This window comes from Condylura cristata, unplaced genomic scaffold (assembly GCF_000260355.1).
Source record: "Condylura cristata isolate star-nosed mole 26May11 unplaced genomic scaffold, ConCri1.0 scaffold00015, whole genome shotgun sequence".
In the NCBI taxonomy this organism is placed as follows: domain Eukaryota; kingdom Metazoa; phylum Chordata; class Mammalia; order Eulipotyphla; family Talpidae; genus Condylura; species Condylura cristata.
In genome coordinates, this window is record NW_004567116.1 from 25,498,232 (window position 1) to 25,520,111 (window position 21,880).

Below are 21,880 nucleotides of genomic sequence, written 5' to 3' on the forward strand. Positions count from 1 at the left end.
CTGAGGGGAGCAGCGGGCAGGCCAGGAGAAGTCTGCCACGCCATGTGGATCCCCTCCGGGGCAGGCGGGGATTGAACTCATGCCAAAGTGGAGTTAAGCTTCTTAGTGCTGTGCTTTAAACTGCTACGCCACCAGGGTTCCTTTTAAACAAGCTCTACAAGAGCAGCAAGAAGTGAAAGTGAGGACATAGCAGCCAAGATGGATTTGCAAATGTTTTGGGCTGTGTTGGCTATGTAGGGACTTCCTTCTGGCATGAGTTGAACTCTGATCAAGACTGCTCTAGCACAGAAAAGCCAAACCACTAATCTGAATAAATAAGCATCAATTTTATTGAATCATGAATAATTTAAGACTGGTACAATCATCAGTTTTATTCTCTATGACGTGGGGCATGATCTCCAGCAGATCATTGGCAAATCCAAACCTCATGACAAATGAAAATTAAATAGGGAGGAAGAAGAGTGGAAGGGGAGGGAAGATGGGAACATACCGTACACAAAATACTCAATTCCTAGTTTTCTCTTTAAAAATGGCTAGAAAAAATTCATCAAAATGCAGCACTTTAATCAATTATTTACAATTTCTATGTTACAATGAAAAAATGTACATCTTATAGAACATATTTCATAAACTGCCCCACTGGAAACAACTAGATCAAAACAGCAAACCTTCCATTTAATATCCACAAAATTTGGATTCTTTTTCCTTTTGAAGTAGTTTCGCCATGACCATATCTGAACACACAAAGTTTTGAAATTTAAGCATCAACGATAAAATAAAAAAATTGTCCCGAAGATACAATAAAGGTCTAGGCAAGTCTAGTTCCTTTCCCACCCTTCCCCCACCCACCACCTTAAATTAAAAGGCATTCCCATCTCATTTATGGCCTGTAAAATTCTTGGCAGTTTGGGAAGAAATCTTTTGGCTTCCATTGGTAACTCAACATAACTGTTGCATAGAATTTCATACATTTCAAAATCAGCCTAACTGTAGAAAAAGGCAAAATGGAAGCATTTTGGACAGAGCCCTAAATGAGTACAAAGTCACTTTGTCAAAGGTGAGTGACACAAAAAGTAGAATATGACCAAAATAATAAATGTGCATATTTGACAACCCTGCTTCCCGAAACGCTAGGATGGACACTGAGTTGTGACTCCTACGAGGGCCCCGCTACTTGCCATCACTGTTTACTAGTCAGACAGCACCAGGGACAGAGGTTTTACTTCCGAGCCTGGACCCAGTGGTGGGAAGTCCATATGAGTGGGGAGAGGTGAAAGAGAAGAGAGGGTGTCATTTAAAAGAAAATGTCAAACAATCTTGGCAGGTGTCTACTCGCAAGGTGACTGGGAAATCCACCCACCAAGAGAAGTCAATTCTGCCTCCTCCCAAATTCACAGTATGAGAGTGTAAGGTCATCATTGGGAGATAAACTGAGAACACCCTTTGGGTTTACCAGAAGGCTCAGGGTTTGGCCTGTGGTCACAGGCTAAATATAGGATTCCAAAACTTTATCAAAAATAAAACTAAACCAGACACACAGACATACTCAGATGACTTGCAAAGGCCTAGCAGAGAGTCTGAGTTTACTGAGACCGAAAGCCGGGACAGCTCTAAGATGAGGCCATTCGCCAGTTAGTAGGATGCTTTCTTCTTTTCCTTTCAAGGAGGAAGAAAATGGTATCAATGTCCTGGGAAAGCTGGACAAGCTTTTTTTTTTCAAGCTTTTGCAGAAAGAAATGAAGAAAAAGCATCCAGAGATTGACCTTCATTAAAATCAATGGAAAAGATGGACTAAAAACCCTGATTGTGAACAAGTCTACCCCGGGGGGAGGGGGGGTACTATAAAGATTCTCTTTATGAAACAGAAATAATGCAAAGGTTCCCCCACTCTTTCAGGAAAGCACCAGTGTGTCCACACACACTGGCAGGGCCAGACACTGTTATGACAACCTGGAGGAGTACCCATCTTTTCCTGCACAAGGTGGGTCACTGCCCCACCAGGGTGTTAGCTAATCAAGACCCTGGGAGAAAAAAAAACAAAACAGACTTTCCCCCCTTTTTCTTTTTCCAATGGTCATGCATCCACACACATACAGTCTCTTGGATGAGAAAAGTCCCAGCAACTCGAGTTCTCCTAATGAGTAATGGTCATTTTTAGCCCTGTTTGCTCTGATGGGGAAAACAAAAACAACTACGAAACGGACCCCAGGCAGACACGACGCGCATAAATGAACACAGTTAATACAAAACCAGTAAGGCATCACTTTGGGAAGGTCAGCACCAAAGAGGTCAGGCCGGGCTCGCCAGGATGGAGGCCGGGGCTGCCAGGGGCAGGGGCCAGCCCACCCCTGTTGAGTTGCTTCCTGTTGGTTCTGAGGAAAGTGCAGTCTTTTGTGAGGTGACCTCAACACCCCACCTGAGGTTGGGGCTGGCGCACCAGAGCAAAAGCCTCGTGGAGGAGAAGGGCAGGCGAGATCCCAGCTGGTCCATCTGTGGAGGATGGGGCCCTGGTCACTCCCGAAGACACAGCTGCCCCGAGTCCCTGCAGCGTGAGGCGAGTGTGTAGAACCGTGAGGCTGGACAACTGAAAACCAAAACTCAGCAGGACCAAACTGAACAACTCCTGTGGTTCTTACTTTCACCAAAGGATTGATTCTGACCAAGAAGGGAAAGGGGAAAAAAAATCTTCAAAAATGAAAAAGTCAGAAAAGGGGAAACTCAACCTCATTTTCAAAAGGGCTCTCAGTTCTCCAAAGTAGAGCAATGCTTACTATACACAGTGTTTGCAGAAAAGAAACCTGATTCATTTCTAAGCGGGAAGGAAACACGTGCCGTTCTGTGTGACATGCTCACGCACCTTCTCGCTCCTTTACTCCCGCTCTGGCTTCACTGGAGGGTCGGAAAGGTACTGTTGAACTGGAACGAAATACCTCATGGGTAAGGAGAGCACCAGTCAGAAAACAGAAAAAACAGAAAGCATGGGTGGTTTGTCCAGGACTCCTGTGGCACAGCTCTGCGGTGGGCCTGTCGGAGCCAGCCCAGGGCTCTGGGGCCGCGGGGTGGACGGTGGGTGGCGGGCCGTGGGCAGACCAAGCTGGAGGGTCATGTGGAGGACAAGTCATGCTGTCGATACTTCTCAGTTTGCCCTGGTCTCTTGTCTCGGAGAAGCTTGTGGCAGATGCTGTTTGGTTTCAGGGCTTCAAGTGAGTTTTCTTGCTTTTAACCCTTTTTACTTCAATGGTGACAATCCTTTCCCAAGAAGTATCTCTAGCGTCTTAGGGAGGTCACAGCAACAAGGCAAAACAATAATTCCCATCAAACAGAAGGTAGTGCAGTTTCACTGTAGAAAGAAGAGGTCCCAAGGCAACTGGCCTGGGATGCCTGTCCCCAGGTCAAGGCTGGAGGACGAGGGGTCTTGGTGTCCCTGCAGCCAGGGGCTGGCTCAGGAGGTCATCTCCAGGATGGGAAGGGAGGTGAGTGGGGTGAGAGTTAGAGGAGGGGCGGGCTCTGTGGTTGGGCCCATCACAGCGTGGACTCCAGGGACGAATCCAGGATGTCATCGTGATGGCTATTGCTGTTGGAGTCGCTGTCGTAGCTCTGGGGGCTGGAGTAGTTGGCGGCCTCCTGCAGCCTCATCAGCATGTTCATCTGGAGAAGGAGGGAAGAGCATCCAGTTCAGTCAGCCGCCCACCCTGGCCTCTTCAAGCCCAGCTCTCCAATCTCAGATTCACCCTGGGCAGTGGCCCACAGGAGAAGCAGCAGTAAGAGCTGGGTCAGGCTACCAGGGTTCAGGTCCCAGTCCCACCATTCACCTGCTGTTTGGCCCCAGGTATATGTGTTCACTTCTGGGCATCTCAGTTTCTTTATTGGTCAAAAGTGATTAAAAATCATGCCTGCCCTGAAATGTTATGGTGTGGGTTAACTTGATAAATGCAGAGCCCCAAGAATACAAACAGGAAGCTGGCTATAAATATTGATGTTTTCTATGGTGGGCACAACGCACCCAAGCATCGCGCTCAACCTGAGCAAAGACCCTGTTGGGTATGGGCTTCTGGAACATGTGTCTCACTACCACTAACGACCAAAGCACAGGTCTCCCCCTTTGTGAACATCGAGCCATCTATCTCCTGGCTCTCGCCCAAGGGCAGCTGGGTTGACTGTGCTCCTGTTCCTGTCAAGGCATTCCCTGGAGGTGATTCACAGCCCCAGTCACAGCAGAGCAGAGGCCTGAATCCCAACTCAGGAGTTTTTGGGCAAATTACCAAATATATCAGTGCCAACAGTTCCTCATCTACTGAATAGAGACCAAAGCACCTATCTCATGAGGCTGAACCAGGGAACAAAAGGACAGGCATACTAAGCCCTTAGACAGGGCCTGGTACATAGTAAGTGTTCAATAAATGTGATCTGCTATCATCACCATCCCCATCCCCATCAATGACTTGAAAGAGTTTAAAGACTATTATTCCATTTTTCCTGCCCTACAATCTACTGGTTATCGTTTGAGAGTGGAGGGGGAGACAAAAAACTACTTTTGCTTATAACTATAGATTGTGTGTACGTATTAGGCTTTCTTTGAGATGTGGCACAGCTGGGTGTGAAGTTCAGCCACTTCCTGGCCAGCTGTTCCATAGGGTGCTTAGTAGAGGCACTCTAGGGAGCCGGGCCACAGAAGCGCCTTTGCTGGTGTCCAGCTGCACAGCCATGACCACCAAAGAGGAGGCGCTTGAAGTGTAATGGACAACATAGCTGGGATTGTTTAGTCACTCATGAAACATTCCTACTGGACTCAAAGGCTTTGGTCTGGAACAAACCAAGGCTATCTTGTCCTCTTGGAACAGACCCAGGGCGCTCCCTACCCTGGAAAGGGAAGGGGTATGTGGCCAGACTGGCAGTTCACATCAGGGGACTTGGGGTTGGAAGGAGAATTTTGTGTAACTTCAGAGAACTCCAGGTTTGGCCTAAACCCCTTCTGTGTTCAAGCAGCGATGCAAATGTTCTTGGTGTATCTGGGGATGCACTATTTTTTCCTTGAATCAGCCTGAATTCCATTTTTATTTAACATCTCATGAGCCTGCACTCACAAAAATATCTCCCTGACTTTGGCTTTTAGTAGCAGTGAATGTTAGAAATGACTTTGGAAAGTTGAATTCATTCCTTGGAAAAACTACTGTTGTATATTCTGCCAATTAGACTGCACAGCGACACAAATAATGAATACATTATAAAAGAATTCTCCTAAGTCTGAACAGTGCCCCAGGGCCTTGCCACCAATCAGGAAGATGGCAGGTGACCCAAAGCTGCTATTTGACATTTTGCTTAGTAAATAAATTAGACACTAGGGATAGCACTGGACTGTTGGTGTTGACTTTTAAAGGATGTCCTAGTAGTCTTCTCTTTCATCAGGTAATGCAAGGACGACATTTTGCTGTACTGTTCCCAAATTTAAATTTCAAGCCTAATAATGGTCTTCTAACAGAAGGTGGGGGGCATTATGCTGTGAGCTTGCACCTTATTTTACAGGGCTTTTGGTTTCTTAGGCCTAATTTCGTAGTATGACCATGAATGTGTCTTTCATTAGCAGAGGGCATCATAATTAATAGTGTTCCCTTCCCTGGTCCAGTTCTTCTCAAAAGGCCTTTCTTGCCTTAGCAATGGTGGAGCGAGTTAGCATCTCAGGCCTCCCTGCCCTCTGTGAGCCCTGCAGGCCCTTCCTTTTCTCCACACCCATGGTCCTGACCACTGAGCTCTGGCTCTTTGGAGTCACTGGAACAGCACAGCAGGTGGCAAACCAGTATGGTGTTGTGACCGTAGCTATGGGGGCAATTAGAAGGGGAAATGTCAAATCCTTTGTCTTTTAGCATGAGCCAGAAGAAAATTCAGAGAGGTTCAAGGCTTCAGTGAAAAACTAAAACCATGAAAGAAAGCAGTGATAAACATGGCCCTAATGTTGGAAAATCCAACCTTTCGCAGCAATGAAGGCCGGGGCTCAGTTGGCTCTCGTGGCCAGTGTGGCTGACATTAGCCTCCAGAGACACTGTAAGCTCACTGACTGAGGCGGCTCTTGGCCCTGATTACTCACCAGCGGGTCTCCATCAGCACTGCTCGGGGGCACCTGCTTGCTGGTTGAGCCCTCCCGAGGCAAGGAGTAACCATCAAAGCCCACGTCTTCAGGCCGGAGCTGCAGCAGGGGTGGCCACTCGTGCTGCTGGGGGCTGGCTGCCCATGGGTAGGTGTCCATCACCCACTTGGCAGGGTCCTCCCAGGGGGCCCGCCTTCCGTAGAGCTGCAAACACAAAGGAACAGTCTAGAAGTGGGGCTGAGACTTCTTCTGGAGCCCTGAGGTTGAAGCTTCCTGATAAACTGCCCCCCCCAGCCTCTGACCCCCTCATGAGTAATTGTACTCCCAGAATTCTAAGACTCTCACCCGAGCCAGGCAGCTTGGTGCATCAAGACTGAGGGCAGCATGACCCTGGCATCAAGGGCACCAGTTGAGGAGTCAGGCTGACTGGGGTTTACATCTCAGCTCTGCCACTGATTCACTGGGTCACCCTAAACTTTAAGTCTTATTCATCCAACTTGAAAAGTGGTCTCTGGAGGAACAAAACCTGATCAAAGCATCTGCCTGTTTCCATGGGGTAAATACTCCCATTCTGGCCAATTTCAATCTACCAACAAGTATTGCTGAATGTAGAATTAGAAAGATGCACTGACTATCAGCTGGAGCCAGCCAGGCATCCCACTGGGGGCACCCCACTCCCCACAAGAGTGCTTCCTCCAAGGGATGCTGGTCATCATCACCACAGGTAGAGGTCGTGAATGACCCTGGTTCAATGAAACCCCATTTTTCAGAGTCCCTCTATAGACATCCGGGTCACTTTCAAAACAGCAAATTGTAACAGGTTACTACGGCCAGGGGAATTGTGATTGCTTTTTTGTGTATTTGTCAAAATTGTCCATCATAACTAATTGGCTCTTAAAACAGACATTGAAACAATTTTATAAGACCAGTGTCTGGCTCCAAGTTCCTTTACTGAATTAAATAGGTAATGATACGGAATTTTACGCACTTCTACTGGCAATTTCAAGATGCACATATTTTTTCAAGAAGGGGAGCCTCGGCCTGATCACTTCCCTAGGCGGGTGCTGTGTCTGTGCTGCTGGGGCAACTTGTCTGTCTGTCCTATCTAGCACTGCCACTGTCTTAATCCTGTGTGACCCCAAGAGGAGTCTCCCAGATGAGGACCCGAGAGGAGAGCAGGCAGAACTGGAATCCAAGTCCGTGCACCCCAGAGTCTGAGCAGATGTGACAGATGTGCTCATGGACAGGATGTGCCTTGCAGGGCAGCACCAGCTGCTTCCAGAGGAGACCACGGGGCACAAAGACCAGAGACTCCAGGACCCCAGGGCGGCAGGAGGGCTCTCAAGAGGAATGACATCCGCACACAGTCTGGGTCCCCTCTACCCCCCAGATTCCTACTGTTGAGGAGAGAGCAAGCAATGAGCTGCCAGTAAAACAGAGCTGGGCTCTGACAAAGCTGCATCTTCCTGCATCTTGAGCTATCTCAGCAGGAAGGAACTGGGGTCACTTAGGTTTGCCCCCTTGTTTACCACTCAGGGACACGAGTCTAAAGAGGACAACCAGCTGTGAAAGGTTACAGAGCAGAGCTCCCCTCCCCACCGACTCCATGATGAACCACTTGGTGTAAGCAGGAACCTCATGACTCAGCCAGACAGAGGCCGGGAGACACAGGGCAGGCCGCCCAGCAGACCAGGACACGTCAGCCAGGGCTGAGCTTGCTGTCCCCTCCAGCTGTCTCACATTGCCTCTGCCCTTACGTGTGATCTCTGCCTGCACTGCAGATGGGCCATCCATCTTTTCAATAGTGTCTGCTGCACTCAAGACACACACAGCCTCCTCTGAGCTCACCGCACGCTCAGACACCACCGCCCATCCTGTCTAGCGCTCTGGGCCTGTCTGTCACTAAATCTTCCTTAACCTGGGGCAGGGGAAAGTCTCAGGCCCAGCAACACAGTCTGGTATTCCACAGGCAATTCAGAGTCTGAGCAGGGAAGGGTTTTGTGAAAGGGCGTGTGTGCGCGCGTGCATGTCAGGAAGGGAGGCAACACAGATGCACTTGAACCAAAGACGTCTGTTGCACATTAAAAACATTCCTGCAGTTTTTAGAAGCTTCGCGGTCCAAGGGCTTTCCCTGTGGAAATGGGCCACCTCTCCCAAGCCAGACTTCACAAGTATGGGGCTGAACCGCAGCCTCATTTCTGACAGCTACCACTTTTATTTCCATGCTTCAGCTTGGAGCAGAAGATGCTCAGGGCTATAAAAGAACAGAGGCCAGCACTTGGAATTCATCAAGTCCTTGAAAAGAAACTGGCCCAGTGGTTCTCAAATATTGCTCTCCTCCCCTCACCCCTGCCCACCCATGAGTAGCTTAAAGACTCCAAAGGAGTCAGCCTGGAAAAAAAAAAAAAAAAAACAACAACCAAAACTCTCCAAGCCCAACATTTTGAGATTACAAGTTGGGAAGCTGAGGCCTCGGGATGGCAGACTTTCCCAGGGGCTCAGGGCAGGCTGGGTCATCTGATAACAGGCCCCATGCTCTCCCCCTTCATCACGGACAAAGGTCTTTTAAGTTTCTCTGTTGACGTGAGACACTTTGGCAAGTGTCTAATGACAATTCCAAAGGGGAACAGGACTGGGGATTGAGTCATAAGACAAATGCACCAGCAGGCACAGCTAACATCATCTGCAAGAACAGAAAATATTTTTACAAGCCTTCCCACTTGCCACTGGACATGTTCAAATCCAGGTGATGAATGGTTGGCTAAGTACCACTGCCAGGAAAGGGAATATCACCCTGCTGCCTAGCCCTGAGGCAGCTCTGGGAAGCAGCAGAGACAGCAGGGAGACAGGCTGACATAGGGCATTCCCACGGGGTCAGGAACAGGGTACCAAGACACTGGAAGTGACAATCTGGGCCATGATGAGACTTCTGACTCTATGGGATGCAGTTAGTGGGAGCATGTGTACATCCCACATCTGTGCGCACACTGCACACACACTCACGAATCCTACTGGGAAGTCAACACTGGTGGCGACACCTGGCATCCACTAGGGGGCAATGCCAGCTCTCTTCCAGGTAAGGATGTGCCTGCAGGAGGGGCTGTCCGGAGACAAGGCAAGGCCTGATGGCAGCAGGGTCTGAGTTGCCACGGCCTTCACCGTCCAGACAGAGCCCATTCTGGGGATTCCATGTCTCAGGTTACAGCTTTGGCCAGGGGCTTACTGCTCTGAACCAATGCCTGCTCCCCTCATGACCACTTCTCTTGCCCTGGTGCTGTCTACCGTTGGCTCAAGGCCAGAGCACAGACAGCCCCACTTCTAGCTGACAGCTTCCTCCGGCAGGGGAGACCCTCACTGGACAGAGCCCTGCAGTCCTTCCCACCATACTCTTGCTTCCACCCCTCACCAGACAATCTATTTGGAGAAAAGAAGCAGCCTGAGGGAGGCTGATAGGCAGTAGGAAATAGGAGGAAATAGTGCTCCCCTCCCCCATCCCACTGTAATTCCCTGTCTCTCTTGAGTTGTGTGAGCTTAACGGTATTAGTGATACCACAGCCCATAACCACTTACAGAGAAGAGAGGAGAAAAGACTTCTGCAATGGAATGGACTGCAAAAAGCCACCAGGCGGGAAATGCTTCCACTGGCCCAAGAACATAGGAATGAATGAGTGGGTCTGTATCTGTAGGGCTGTAGCTTTTGACCAAAGACTGACTTATGCTTGCATTTGAAGCCTATGGGCTGTTTGATGAAATACACCTCCCCAGGGGTTCACTATTATCCCATCTGAGTTCTAAGTGTCCTGATGCCTCTGAACACCACAGCAGCCAAGAGTTCGTGGGGCTCAGCCCAAATGTACAGAACTGACAGGGACTTGAACACACTCATCATGCATGCGGCCTGCAGCCGACAGTAGCACGTTTCCCTTTACCAGACCGAGGAAATAAAGCAGCCCTCGGAAAACGAGCTGCCAACTGGCTCCTGGATTCCTCAGCTGAACACGATGCCAACTTATTACGCAGTGTGGGAACTGGAGACCTACGTATGTCTCGGGCCACCTCCAGACTCAGCAATAAAACCATAGGAAGGCCCCGTGTAACGCTTGCTCATGGCACTAAACCTGGGGCTGAGTGATGAAGGACTTTGCTGTGCATGGTTGCTGGGCAGGGAGCTGATTGGCCCCCACATTCCAGGATCACCCATGTGGGGTCCTGATATCACGAAGTGAACATTGTGGGGTTGAGGCCTGAGAACCTGAAATTCAAGCCTGAGGTCTGCACCTGATGCCTAGATTCTCCAAGATTCACAATTATTCTCTTTGAACCTCAGATTTCCTTGAAGATGCAAACATTAGCCCCAGGACTGATGCAGAGCTTAAACCAACCAACAAACTGTACTTTGCCAGCTGTAAAGGGCTACATACATGTATGCTCCCATCTCTTGCACATTTACCCCACAGAGCATTGTAAATGATTTCATTTAATGAACACAATGACTCTTTCTGGTACACGGTGACTTTCTTCCTCTTCTAGCCATGAGGGTGCTATGGCCCAGAGAGGCTACACACTTGCTTGGGGCTGCACAGCTAACAAGTCTCACAGCCAAGGTTTGCGGTGCTAGACTGCCAGCCTCCCAGCTGGGGGCCATCACGTCACATCAGTCAGATTCCTGAAGGAGATAAAGGCCACTCCTCTAGTTAGTTACCAGAACAGCTGCCCATGCCAAGGAGGCCAGCGGTTGGTGTGTGCTTACCTGGAGTCCTTCTCTGACGGCTTCCAGGAGATAGGGGATAATTGAGTAGTTCCATAAGTCAGTGAACCACACCCGGGAGCCATCCACATCGATGGGACACGACAGGAAGAGCCGGGGGCCTGGGGGCCACAAAGAGAGGCGGTCAAAGCTGAAAGGGGTGGGCTGTGGTGGGCTGGTGGTCTAGAGCCCCTGGGTCTTCTGAATGATGACAGAGGTCCCAGCTGCCAGGTGGGGACAGTGCAGGTTTCTAACTCTCATCCTGGGACCAGTCTCCTTCAGGAAATCACCCCAGAGAGGGCGTTTTCTGGAGAAAGATTCTCACTACAGTATTATTAACCTGACCTTGGAGACACATGTCCAAAAGAACCCAGACCCTTAAGCAAATGATGGTACATTGAGATTGGACTTCTTTCCAGCCTTTTAATGTAATGATAAAAATTGAGTGGTCGAGAATGCTCCTGAGACAGTATGAGGTGAAAAAAGAACAATCCGTCTACTATAATCGCAACGACATAAAACACATGTGGACGAAAGCTACAAGCTCAAATGAAATGATTATGTCAAGGAAATGGGACAGTCAGTGAAGTTTCTATGTCTGTTTAAATCCCTAAGTGTCAGAAGGTTGGTACTTTTTTAAAAAATGATTTATTTTGTTGATTCATGCATACAAGAGCTGGGGAGCAGGCTAGAAGGGGGGGGGAGGTGAGAGAATTCACAAGAGGCAGAGTGGGGAGCAGAACAGGCTAACTGAAGTACACTGCTGAGGGGAGCAGCAGTGAGACAGGGAAGGCCTGCTGGCCCTGTGGGTAGCTCCCTGGCTGGGGATCGAGCTCATGCTGCAGTGGCTGTGGACAGCTTCATAGTGCTAAGATTTAACCCCTTGCGCCACCAGGGAGGCCCCAATACTAGTAAATTTTATATGTAAAGTGAAGCCAGTCCCAACGGTGGTTTTGAACGAGGGGCTTTGTGCGGGCTCCTCACCGAGCTCAGCTGGATCATGTCTCCTTGGGCAGGGAAGAGGGGTGGAGACACCCCCGGAGGACATGGATGACTAAGGGGTGTGGGGGGTAGCCTCTCTATCTGCATGGGCAGTGCCACATCTGGCTGACGGGGATGTGGCCTGGCAAGGTGCTGTCCTGCCCCTCCTCCAAGACCTGACTTCCAGGAGAAGCCCCACCGGAACCGGCCCACCGTTCGTTCCGCCAGGCCTCCCACCTACCTATGGTGACATCTGAGGAGCTGTGAGCCTCCAGGAAGCGGTTTAGGTGATGCCAGACCTTGGGAATCCAGTCGATGATTTTTACCAGCTCCACATTCCGTACCCGCCCACTGATCTCTGTTTCCATGAGCTTCCGCCTCAGGAAGCGGCTGAGGAAACCCTTCACAGGTTCTGTGTGGTTGGCACAGAGCACCCACCTGGGGGAAGTCAGGAGTGCTTTTCAGAGTGGAGACGGTGACAAAAGTGACGACTCACGTCAAGAGCCACATGCTGTGCTGAACACAGTTACAATGATTCACAATTCCCACGGAATCCCCATGATACAGATCCCCATTTATAGACTGAAATGCTGATGCACAGACAGGTTATGTAACTTGTCCCATATCAACAGCTAGAAGAGCCAAGATTAGAACCAACACAGTCCAGCACAGTGGCCGAGCTCCGAATGCTGAGCATGTGACCCCTTGTGTGGATCAGGCCTGCCCTGAGCTAGAGCTATAGAAGTGACGATGAAACCTGGGCGTTGGGGAGGGCTCCTTGAGATGTCTGGGCGGAGACCAAAACGCTGAGTGGAGCAGACGCATAAAGGCAGACAGGAGTGTGGAGCTGGGTGGAAGATGGAGGGCACGCTGGAGCATTTGCAGAGGCTTGAGAACCAGAAAAGGCGTGGGCTATTTGGGAAATTGTCAGGGGTTCAGGGAAACCAGTGTCAGCTGGATTCTACTCTGGAGGCAATGGGGAACCACTCGGGTAGAGAAAACACGAAGGTTTTATGGTCAGATCTGAATTCTAGAATGTTCACTCTGGTTGCCATTGGCACAGAAGCTGGCTGGAGTGGTGGGGGGGTCAGGAAGCTGCAGGCAGGCATACTGGTTAGAAAATAATTGCAGCTGCACACTGGGGGCTAACAGGGCAGTCACGGGGGAGGGCAAGGAGCAAGGACTTGAGGGGTATTAAGAGAAAGCGTGGATAAGACCTAGGTGCAGAGGTGGGTCATAGTCTGAGGGGCCTGGAGGAGTTGACATTTCTCTGATGATAGCGAGGGACAGACTCACAGCAGCTAGAACTCCATGGTCCAGACACCCAGCTACGCGGGGACGTTCCCAAGCAGGAGCCTTCCCTGCTCAGACCCCTTGGGTGAGAGGGCTGTGCCACCTACTGTGTGCAGGGGAGGCACGGGGGTGCTAGCGGCCCCTGCCAGGGCTGCCTGTCTGATGCTGCTCCCTTAGGATTGAGTCAGAGAAGTGTGGGTGCGAGTCTCAGCCCCGCCACTGATGGCCGTGTGACCTGACACAAGTGACGAATTCTCTGAGCTCAGTCTCCCCATTACTAAACTGAGAAGGATAAATCTCAACCACCTGAGGCTGCTGAGACAGCAAATGAGTTAAACTGGGAACAGAGCTTAACTCTGCACTGCCTGGCACATCCCAGGTATTCACAGCAGCCTTTCGGCTTACTCTTTCTTACACTCCTTTGTCCTTTGGACACCTAACGAGTCAAGGGAGGTGACATCTTACCTGAAGTTGTGATGGAGCTGCAGGTTAGGAGTGGAAGAGGTAGCCTGGTTCATGGTGCCAATTATGTAAGGGCTGCGGGAACAAACCGGGGCAGAGAACTTTGTGAGTCAAAGCCACGCTGGAGAAGCAGGTGCTTGCCGTGGCCCTCGGCCCTGTGCATGGGCGGGTGGCTGCCTGCCCCGCCCCCACCTGGCCACCACTCCCTGGGTGGAGGGTGCCACGCGGTGGGCACTCTCCCGAGGGCCCCGAGGTTCAGGCCTTTACCATTTGTGGTCCTTGCAGTTGAGCAGCCCATTGAAGATCTCGCCCAGGGAGCTGACATGATGCAGGTTGTCTAGGATGATGACGACAGGCAGGTCCGCCGCGTTGTTCTCGCTGGCGCACTGGTCGGCAAGGTTGGACAGGTACTGGCGCAGCTCCTGCGATGGCCCGAGGGCCAGAGAAGGACAGGTGAGTGAAGCATCCCACAGAAGACCCTCAAGTTAACAGCCTTCACTTCGCCAGCCCCATGCAGGCCGAGATGGGTGTTGAACACGCACTAGAGGCTAGTCTGCTACACAGGGGCAAGGCCAGTTTGGGGTCCAGGGGCTGCTAAAATCTAGTAGCACTGAGCATCACATTGGCCTCATGGTGGGGACATAACACATGAACTAGGTTGACATAGATAGAAATTCTTGCTGGGGGCTCTCCCTGGCGGTGCAATGGACTAAAAGCACAACACTGGGAAGCTATCTGCAGCCACTGAAGCATGAGTTCGATCTCCGGCCCCGGAGGTGACCCACATAGTGTGGCAGACCTCTCCTGCCTCACCCACTGTTCCCCTCAGCAGTGTGTTTCAATCGATCTGTCTGTCTGTTCCCCACTCTGTCTCTGGAGAATCCTCTCACCCCCCACACCTCTAGCCTGTACCCCAGTTCTTGTATGTATGAATAAATAAATCTTTTTAAATAAAAAAGAAAAATTCTTGCAAGTTTTTGGTCAAAGCCATTCTTCCCAGAGTCCCACCCTGTCTCCTTCACTGGCCTTTTATAACCAGAGGAGAGTTTAAAGGAAACACCCCTCTCCCATTGGGGTGGTGGTGGCAGCATGTGTTCTGGAAGGGCCAAAGGGTCACCCATGACTGGGCAGGAGCCTCCAAACAACCACCTCACCTTGCTGGACTTGTGATCCACGTTGAAGGTGGCGATGACCCCGTCTGTCAGCTCCCGTCCCTCCCGAAGCACCAGGTACTCTGAGAGCCGGTTGGCCAGGTAGGTCTTCCCAGTGCCACTGGGGCCAGACAGGATGATCCGCCTGTGTTCCACCAGCAGGGAGACGTAGCGCTGCAGGATGGGCTTGGGGATCAGGGACTCGAACACCAGGGAATCCAGGCTGTTCTCTGCGAGGCCTGCATTTAAGAGGTAGGAACTGGAAGGGGCCCTGCATTGAGGGCTGCGTGCTTTGGGACTTCCTGCGCCAGCAAATTAAGGCTGTGTGAAACTGGAGCAGGGAGGCGCTGCTGTGGCGAGCAGAGCAAGGCCGCAAATCCTGCTGGTGGGCAAGATGGGCGTTTTTGGAGAACCTTCCAACCGGGAGATAAAACCACTCCAACATTGCAGTGAGATTGGTGCCTTCAGGGAGCATGAGATAGGAGGCCTGAAAGTTGAAACTCGACAGTATTTATGAAAGTCTATTCCTTACGTAGGTGATTTATAAAGTATTAAAAAATGTCTGTTGAGGGGGGAGAGTTGAGTGTCAAATAAGAAACAGCCTTTTAAGTGGCAGGAATAAGGACAGTAAGGGTCAGAGCCTTCACTGTACTAGTATATTCCTGCCTCCTTAGGCCCCTAAGCCTAAATAGTGGTTATGATGCATTTCCCAGATTTATTTGGCCATGCAAGCATGGAGTTCTGCAGAACACACTTTCCGCCTGCGGGGGCTCGCGTCTCCGGGGGTGAGGTAATCACAAGCTGGGCAAGAGCCTCAGTATTTCAACAGGGTGCTCGGAGCAACTCCACTCTAGCCTATAGCAACTCGTGGTTTCCTGTCTGTACAATGGGACGGCATCCAAGGCTCGCTGGCAAGTGTAATTCATTTGTATTGGTAGAGCCTGGTTTCCACAGTTATTAAGATTCCATCTTCTCAGAGTCATCAGGCTAATGGGACCTTTTGTTAGGTAATTTCAGCAATAAATTTAAATTGCTTCCTAGGGTGGGTGAAACATGGAGACTGTTTAACTTGCTTAGATAAGAATAACTGTGGTTAAAGGGGGAAGAGCACCCCCCCACATGTATCTGCACAAACAAAATCAAGGCCACAGCGTCCTTAGCCAAGCCCCAAAACGCAAATTGCAGTTCCTGAAAACTGCCACCACTGACTGCACAGGCTGCATTACCTTTGACAGTCACAGAGATGGTGGTGTTCTCCCCGACCAGATAGCCACAGGGAAGAAGCTCGGGTGTCTCGGAAGCGTTGCTGCGCTTGATCTCCCCAATGCTGTAGCCGAGAACACTATCTGAATTCAACCCTAGCTGACTCACCGGGTCGACATGAATGATGTATTCCTGGAAGAAAAATAAAGACCCCATCAAAGATGTGGCAGCAGTTTGCCGGTGATTCACGCTTTCGGTGGGTGATTTACGATCATCTCCTTGTCTTTCTTGGCTAATGCCTGAGTTGAAATCGAGCTCTGGAACTGGGGGGAGAAGAGGCAACTTTCTATGGGAAAGATGTCCTTCTGTCACGGGCCTCTTAAAATACAGATGTATTTGGTTAGTGATGGAGAAATAAAAAACCCCGAACAGGACTGTAAGCGTTTAGTCTGGATGAACGAAGCAGGGAAAAGTTAGACTGAAGCCATGAAGATATTGGGGCTTGGGACCGGTGCTGGGAATTTCATGAAAACATCATTCTGTAAGAAATCTTTCATCTTTCCATCACTGTCTCGCCTGTGATGTATCACAGGCTGTTTTCAGCCCAAACTGTTACATTTCAGGTCCAAGGGTGTTTCGGCTACCCATCAGCAGAGGCAAAGCTTGGCCTGCTCAAATATATCAGAGATTGGTCTGCTAACACAGGGACCAATCTTCTGTCAGAGAACAGAATTTTCTCGGGACCTAGATTTGAGGAGACTAGAGTGTACGTCTTAGTGGGTTTTGAAATCAGATCAACTCAACTAGACCAACATGACGGAGCCCCAGAACTATGATGTTAGGAAGGGAGCCCAATCTGGGTCTTATTCTGCTCACTTTGAAATGGGGGAAAATAACAGGACCTTCCTCACAGGTCTGGAGTAAATTAATGTGAAGAAAGGGCTTAGCATAGTCTCTGACACAAGAAAAGTAGGTTATGACCACTTAAGGGATATGATTAGGGCACACTTATGGCTGTTGAATGACTTCAGGTCAATCGATAGAAGAAACGTACAAAAAGCATCTTTCAAACTATTTTTGTTTTAAGATTCAACCCAAAGCTCATCAGTTATTTCTTCCGTGCCAACATCCACTCCTATGATATGATGGGAATAAACAGAAAATACACCAACATCCTTTGCTGGCCAATGACCAGATGTTAACAACTCTTATGGTACAAAACACAGACTCTGAAGTGTTGGCACAGGATACTGGGTGAGTCAGATCAAATCCCCCCAAAATGAAGGGTGGAAAGGTGATGTCTTGTCCCAACCACATCATACATTCCAAAACATATTCAATAGGACCAAATTCTAAGGTGAAAAGAGAACTAGGACATTAGCAGTTTGGCAGTGAGAGATGCATGTGAAATGACTCTCAGTGAGTGGCCAATCACCATTGGGGTCAGGTGGGCCTGGCCACTCATCTGTTCTTACCACCCGCCTCTTGTTTAGGGCCTGGGGACAAGTCTCAGAACCATAAGAGAGGGGCTAGGCCCAAGAACTAGCTAGCTCAGGTCACAAGCCACCCTCCCCTTCCCTCAAGCCACAGGCCCCACTGCAGGGGTATTATTTGCTGCAACCATCTTCTGGAGACACTTACTTTGAACAGCCGTCTAACCACCCCATCGAGCACATCCCACTTCGTCTTGCCACTAACTCCAATGCAGCCAATAAGAAAGAGGTGTGGTCTGGAATCCTAAGGGTAAGGAAATGTATGCAGGTGAAAAAAGTGAATCTTTCCCAACAGTTTTGCCAGGATTCAGATTGTCTTAGAATTCCACCTATGGTTTTAAAGGGGATTAAAAGTCCTATTTGCTTAAAACCAGGTATCATTTAAATTGAACAAAATAGTCTTAAAAATTTCCCTTGCTCTTCTGCTAGATCAATAATCTGTGGGCCAGAACAGAAGATCTCCTCTCTGGAATCTAGAATCTTTTAATTGTGTGCCTTATTTAGTGTATACACCATATATTCCTCTCCTGGAGTGCTCTCCACTCTCCTATCATCCCTTTCCAAACCTCGCTTACAAACTCACCTCTTCCAGGCAGCCTTCAATGATTAACCCATCGGGCTCAGAGCTCACACTGCATCACCAGTTCTGACCACACAATAATGTGTTTTCAGGTATTTATATCTTATTTGTATCTCAATGCTGTCTCCTCACTGGATCGTTAACAACTTTAGGGTAGATACTGTTCTATTTTCTTTATCTTTGTTTTTTAATGTTATCGCTATTCTTCTGATTAAAAGTTAAAAGACAATTCAGGAAGCTCATAAAACTCTGGGAAGTTCACAAAAGGATCTTTTTCCGAGTTCACCAGGCTCTGCATAGTGGGGGCTAACTGATCACATAAAGTTAACAGAATGCTCCATTTCGTTGGAATGGAACTATTTGGAACACTTACAAGGTGAAGAATTCGGAGAGGGGTGTGTGTGGCAGGTAACAAATTTAACAGAGAAAAGAACCAGTCTCACGATGAGATGGTCCGGCCCCACCACTGACGTTGGTGGTCAACCAACTTCACTTGGATGCTCTGGTGTTCTGGGATAGTACACAGATTACAAGTGACCTGTAAACGTCTATAAAATGTAAGTTCTATCATCCAAGCTGATGATCACTAGAATAACATGCATTCACAGATGCCATTTGCATGAATTATAAAAATGAAGTTTCTCTTAACAGTCCCTCACTCCATTATCTAAAGTCTGCAAATGGAGCTACTTATTGGCTCTTTCTAGGCTAGAGGATGCTAAAACTCCTACTAGTTCCAAAATTCTGGGCTTGCCCTGTCAGAGAGACTGCAGAGCCAGCCACAAAGTAGAGCCTCTGGCAAAGAAAAGCGAGGCTGCAGACACGGCTTTGGTGGGTTCTGTGGGGCCCCTAGATGTCTTGAGACTATCACAGAGTATTGGCTGGAGTTTGAAAAATAGCCAACAATCAAGAGGATGTGAAATAGTGACTCATGAGGTCTTTTCTTCTCACTGATATGACAGATGGTCTTCACAGCACCCTCTGGATCTAATTTCTGGCTAAAGATCAACTTTGATGGCCAACTCCCACCCCTAACCCAAAATACTCTCTGGCGAGGTCGAAGGGGGAGTGAGAATGACCTTGAGACTCTTGATGCTAACAGAAACTATTGAGAAAACTCACATGGCCCAGGTTGAGTGAGTGAGGGGGCCCCAGTGGCCTCACTCTGAGCCACATGCTCCCCACTGTGGTCACCGTGGCCTTGCAGCCCCAACTTCTTAATTCTCCAGCAGCCTTGCTAACTGCAGAACCGGTATTCCTGGTCAATCTCTGTACCTTCTGCACTAAAGGTGCTTGGCTGCCTTTGAAGTGGTTTGGGACTTTATTAAACTCAGAAAAGCCATTTCTGACTGATGTTAGTGCTTAATTAATTGCACGAAAGCACAATGTGGGACCACTTTCACTAGTCTTTATTAGCCTTTCCAAACATGAGAGGGGGGAAGGGCCGCTTGACTTTAACTGTGTCAAAATGTTGCTGGGATTTGGCGAGTTAAGGAAAGCATTAGTGGCATTGCCAAGTCACCTTAGGCACTGAGGTGCTATAGCTTTAGGACAAAAACACTACACTAGGTGTTTCTACCTGGGGAAAGGACAGGCAGAGCAGGGAAAGGGATCCAACTAACCTCCTTCCACTTCATTTCCTCCTGAAAGCTGACAACTATCTTAACATGCCTGCCTCCTTCCTTCCGAGCCGAGCATTCACCAGTGTCATCCAGCAACATGTCTGCGAATGGAAAACATCAACAGCCTTAGGCACAAGGGGATAGCAAAGCTGGCTTCCTGGAACACCCCCGCTGCTTGTCTGCACAGCGGGACCAACCAGGTGTTGGGGTGCGGGGGAATAGGAGTGGGGGGCAGGGGAAGGGGAGAGGGCAGAATGGAGAATGCAATCACAGAACCAATGGTGGACCAACCAAGGAACCAGCAGGCTGACAATGTACCTTGCCAATGGAAGTGCGAGGGAGAGACTCAATCAAAACAATAGCAACAGCAGCATCATGGATAAAAAAATCAAAGCGTCAGCCTCAATGTGCTTACAAAGAAAACCTAGATCATGTTCACTGATTGTTGCGCCAGGCTGGAGACCAGTCTGAAGGCAGGACGATCACAGACTGAGGCATCGCTCAACTGGGAGCTGCTATTATGGGGTTGGAATGCCGCATTCAGCTTGCAGGTCAGCCTCTTAAAATGCATCAAACAGAACTCAGCATGGTAGGTGAGGAGATCCAAGCTCATGGCTTGGAGATACCGGGCACTGGAGCAAAGCATGACAGCAGTCTAACGGCTGGGCTCATGTTGGCAGCAGACGCACACCACACCCAGACACACACACTCCCCGAGCGCACGCGCGCCTCTTGTCTTTCCATTTGATCTGTCCATCTGCTTATCCTGGGGCTCTCACTTGGAGACTGAGGTGCCAGCTGCAGGCCCTGCCCTGCCACCTCCCGCCCCCATCCTGCGATGCCACTCACCCAGGCTGGTTGACTCCGTGAGGTTCAGGCTGTGCTGGGAGAGGCCGAGGGACTGCCTTGGGGAGGCAGAGAGAGACACCTGGGAGGGGGCCCGGCTGCAGCCGCTGCCTTGAGACTCCGACTTCAGACGATCATTCTCAGCCTTCAGCTTCTCTATTTCACTCTGCAATGAGTATGGGAGAAGCCCACTTATTAGCTGGATGCAGTGTGAACAAGCCTTATTTGGAGGAAGGATGCAGAAGTTCCCTGCAGGGACCCAGTGGGTATCCATCCTTGCGACTGAGTAAGTCGCACCATCAGAGTCAGGGTGCCTGGACTATCACCATGGGACCTGTGGAGCAGGGCCGGGCCCCTCCCACCAGAAAGTTGGCCTTTGAAAGACCTCAGAAAAGGGTCTCAGAGTCTGCTGCCTGAGTAGTCAGTGAAAAAGAGTCTTAGAATCTAGGAAGTGTGGGAAACTGAATTGACAGATTTCTCAGTGAGCTGCTGTGCACTGTGAATCCAAGATTAGGCGGCATGTGCCAATTTGCTCAAGGAGCTTTCCTTCCACAGGACTCTCCTGGAATGTGTGTGCCATGGAATTTCCTTTGGGAAATGTTGATCTCAGTCTTAATTTAGTGGAGGTCTTATTTAGTAGAACCCACAGGGGGCAGCATTCTATGACTATTTAGGAAGTACCTATTACGGTATGGTAAAGCACTGATACTGAATCTGTAGAAAAGAAGGCAGAAAAGAATAGTTCAGAAGACTCAAATGCCTTAGCCCATGGAAGTCAGTAAGAAGTGCTATTAAGAGCAATTTTGTAAGGATCCAAGCTAGGGTGTATCCAGCTGCAGGACTGTGAAGAAGAGCCTCAGGCAGAGCCTTCTAGGAAGGTCCAATGTGGAGGGGCAGAAGGCTCAGGCCAGCATGAAGCATATTCCTGGGGTATGCAAAGGGAGCAGTCAGTGGCTCTCTTGGGCTGGTGAGTGGGAGATTACGAGTGAAGAGCATCCGGAGAAGGCCTTGAAAAAGATCCTGGAAAAGGATCCTGAAAGACCAGGTGAAGGAGCAAAAGGTAGCGGCAGAGCCACTGAAGGTCTCATGCAACAGGACACAGTTACCCTTGTGGTTTGGAAAGACTGTCTTGGAGATAGCTGCAGGAAGATCTGCAAAAAGGAAGAGGCTGATGAAAGGGTTCTGAGCCAGAACCAGACCAGCCTCCTGGTGCTCCTTCCTCGACAGCCTTGGGCTCAGTTCAAGCTCCAGGCGCTCACCTGCATCCTGTTCATGGCTTCCCGGAGCTGGTCAAGCTGGTGTGCAGAGCTTAGGGCTTCTAGGCGGATGTCGGTCAGCTTCATCTCCTTGTCTCTCAGCTCATTTCGCAGCTGCATGACTGTCTCAGCTTCGCTATCCATGCATTCTGAGATTCTAGGGA

At 49.6% G+C, this 21,880-nt stretch overlaps 1 protein-coding gene across 2 annotated transcripts in view; it reads right to left on the minus strand.

Annotated features, from left to right (window-relative positions):
• Positions 1 to 307: 307 nt before the first annotated feature.
• Positions 308 to 21,880, minus strand: part of NAV2 (neuron navigator 2) — a 358,500-nt gene continuing 336,927 nt past the window's right edge. For both annotated transcript variants that reach the window (XM_004682985.2, XM_012725369.1), the window contains 12 exons: positions 21,720 to 21,873; positions 20,464 to 20,626; positions 19,615 to 19,715; positions 17,561 to 17,656; positions 15,943 to 16,111; positions 14,720 to 14,955; positions 13,833 to 13,987; positions 13,569 to 13,640; positions 12,052 to 12,248; positions 10,833 to 10,951; positions 6,083 to 6,286; positions 308 to 3,648 (listed from right to left, as the gene is read on the minus strand). In XM_004682985.2, the coding sequence (XP_004683042.1) occupies positions 3,523 to 3,648; positions 6,083 to 6,286; positions 10,833 to 10,951; positions 12,052 to 12,248; positions 13,569 to 13,640; positions 13,833 to 13,987; positions 14,720 to 14,955; positions 15,943 to 16,111; positions 17,561 to 17,656; positions 19,615 to 19,715; positions 20,464 to 20,626; positions 21,720 to 21,873 (1,792 nt within the window). In that variant the 3' untranslated portion in view covers positions 308 to 3,522. The remainder of the gene's footprint in view (positions 3,649 to 6,082; positions 6,287 to 10,832; positions 10,952 to 12,051; positions 12,249 to 13,568; positions 13,641 to 13,832; positions 13,988 to 14,719; positions 14,956 to 15,942; positions 16,112 to 17,560; positions 17,657 to 19,614; positions 19,716 to 20,463; positions 20,627 to 21,719; positions 21,874 to 21,880) is intronic.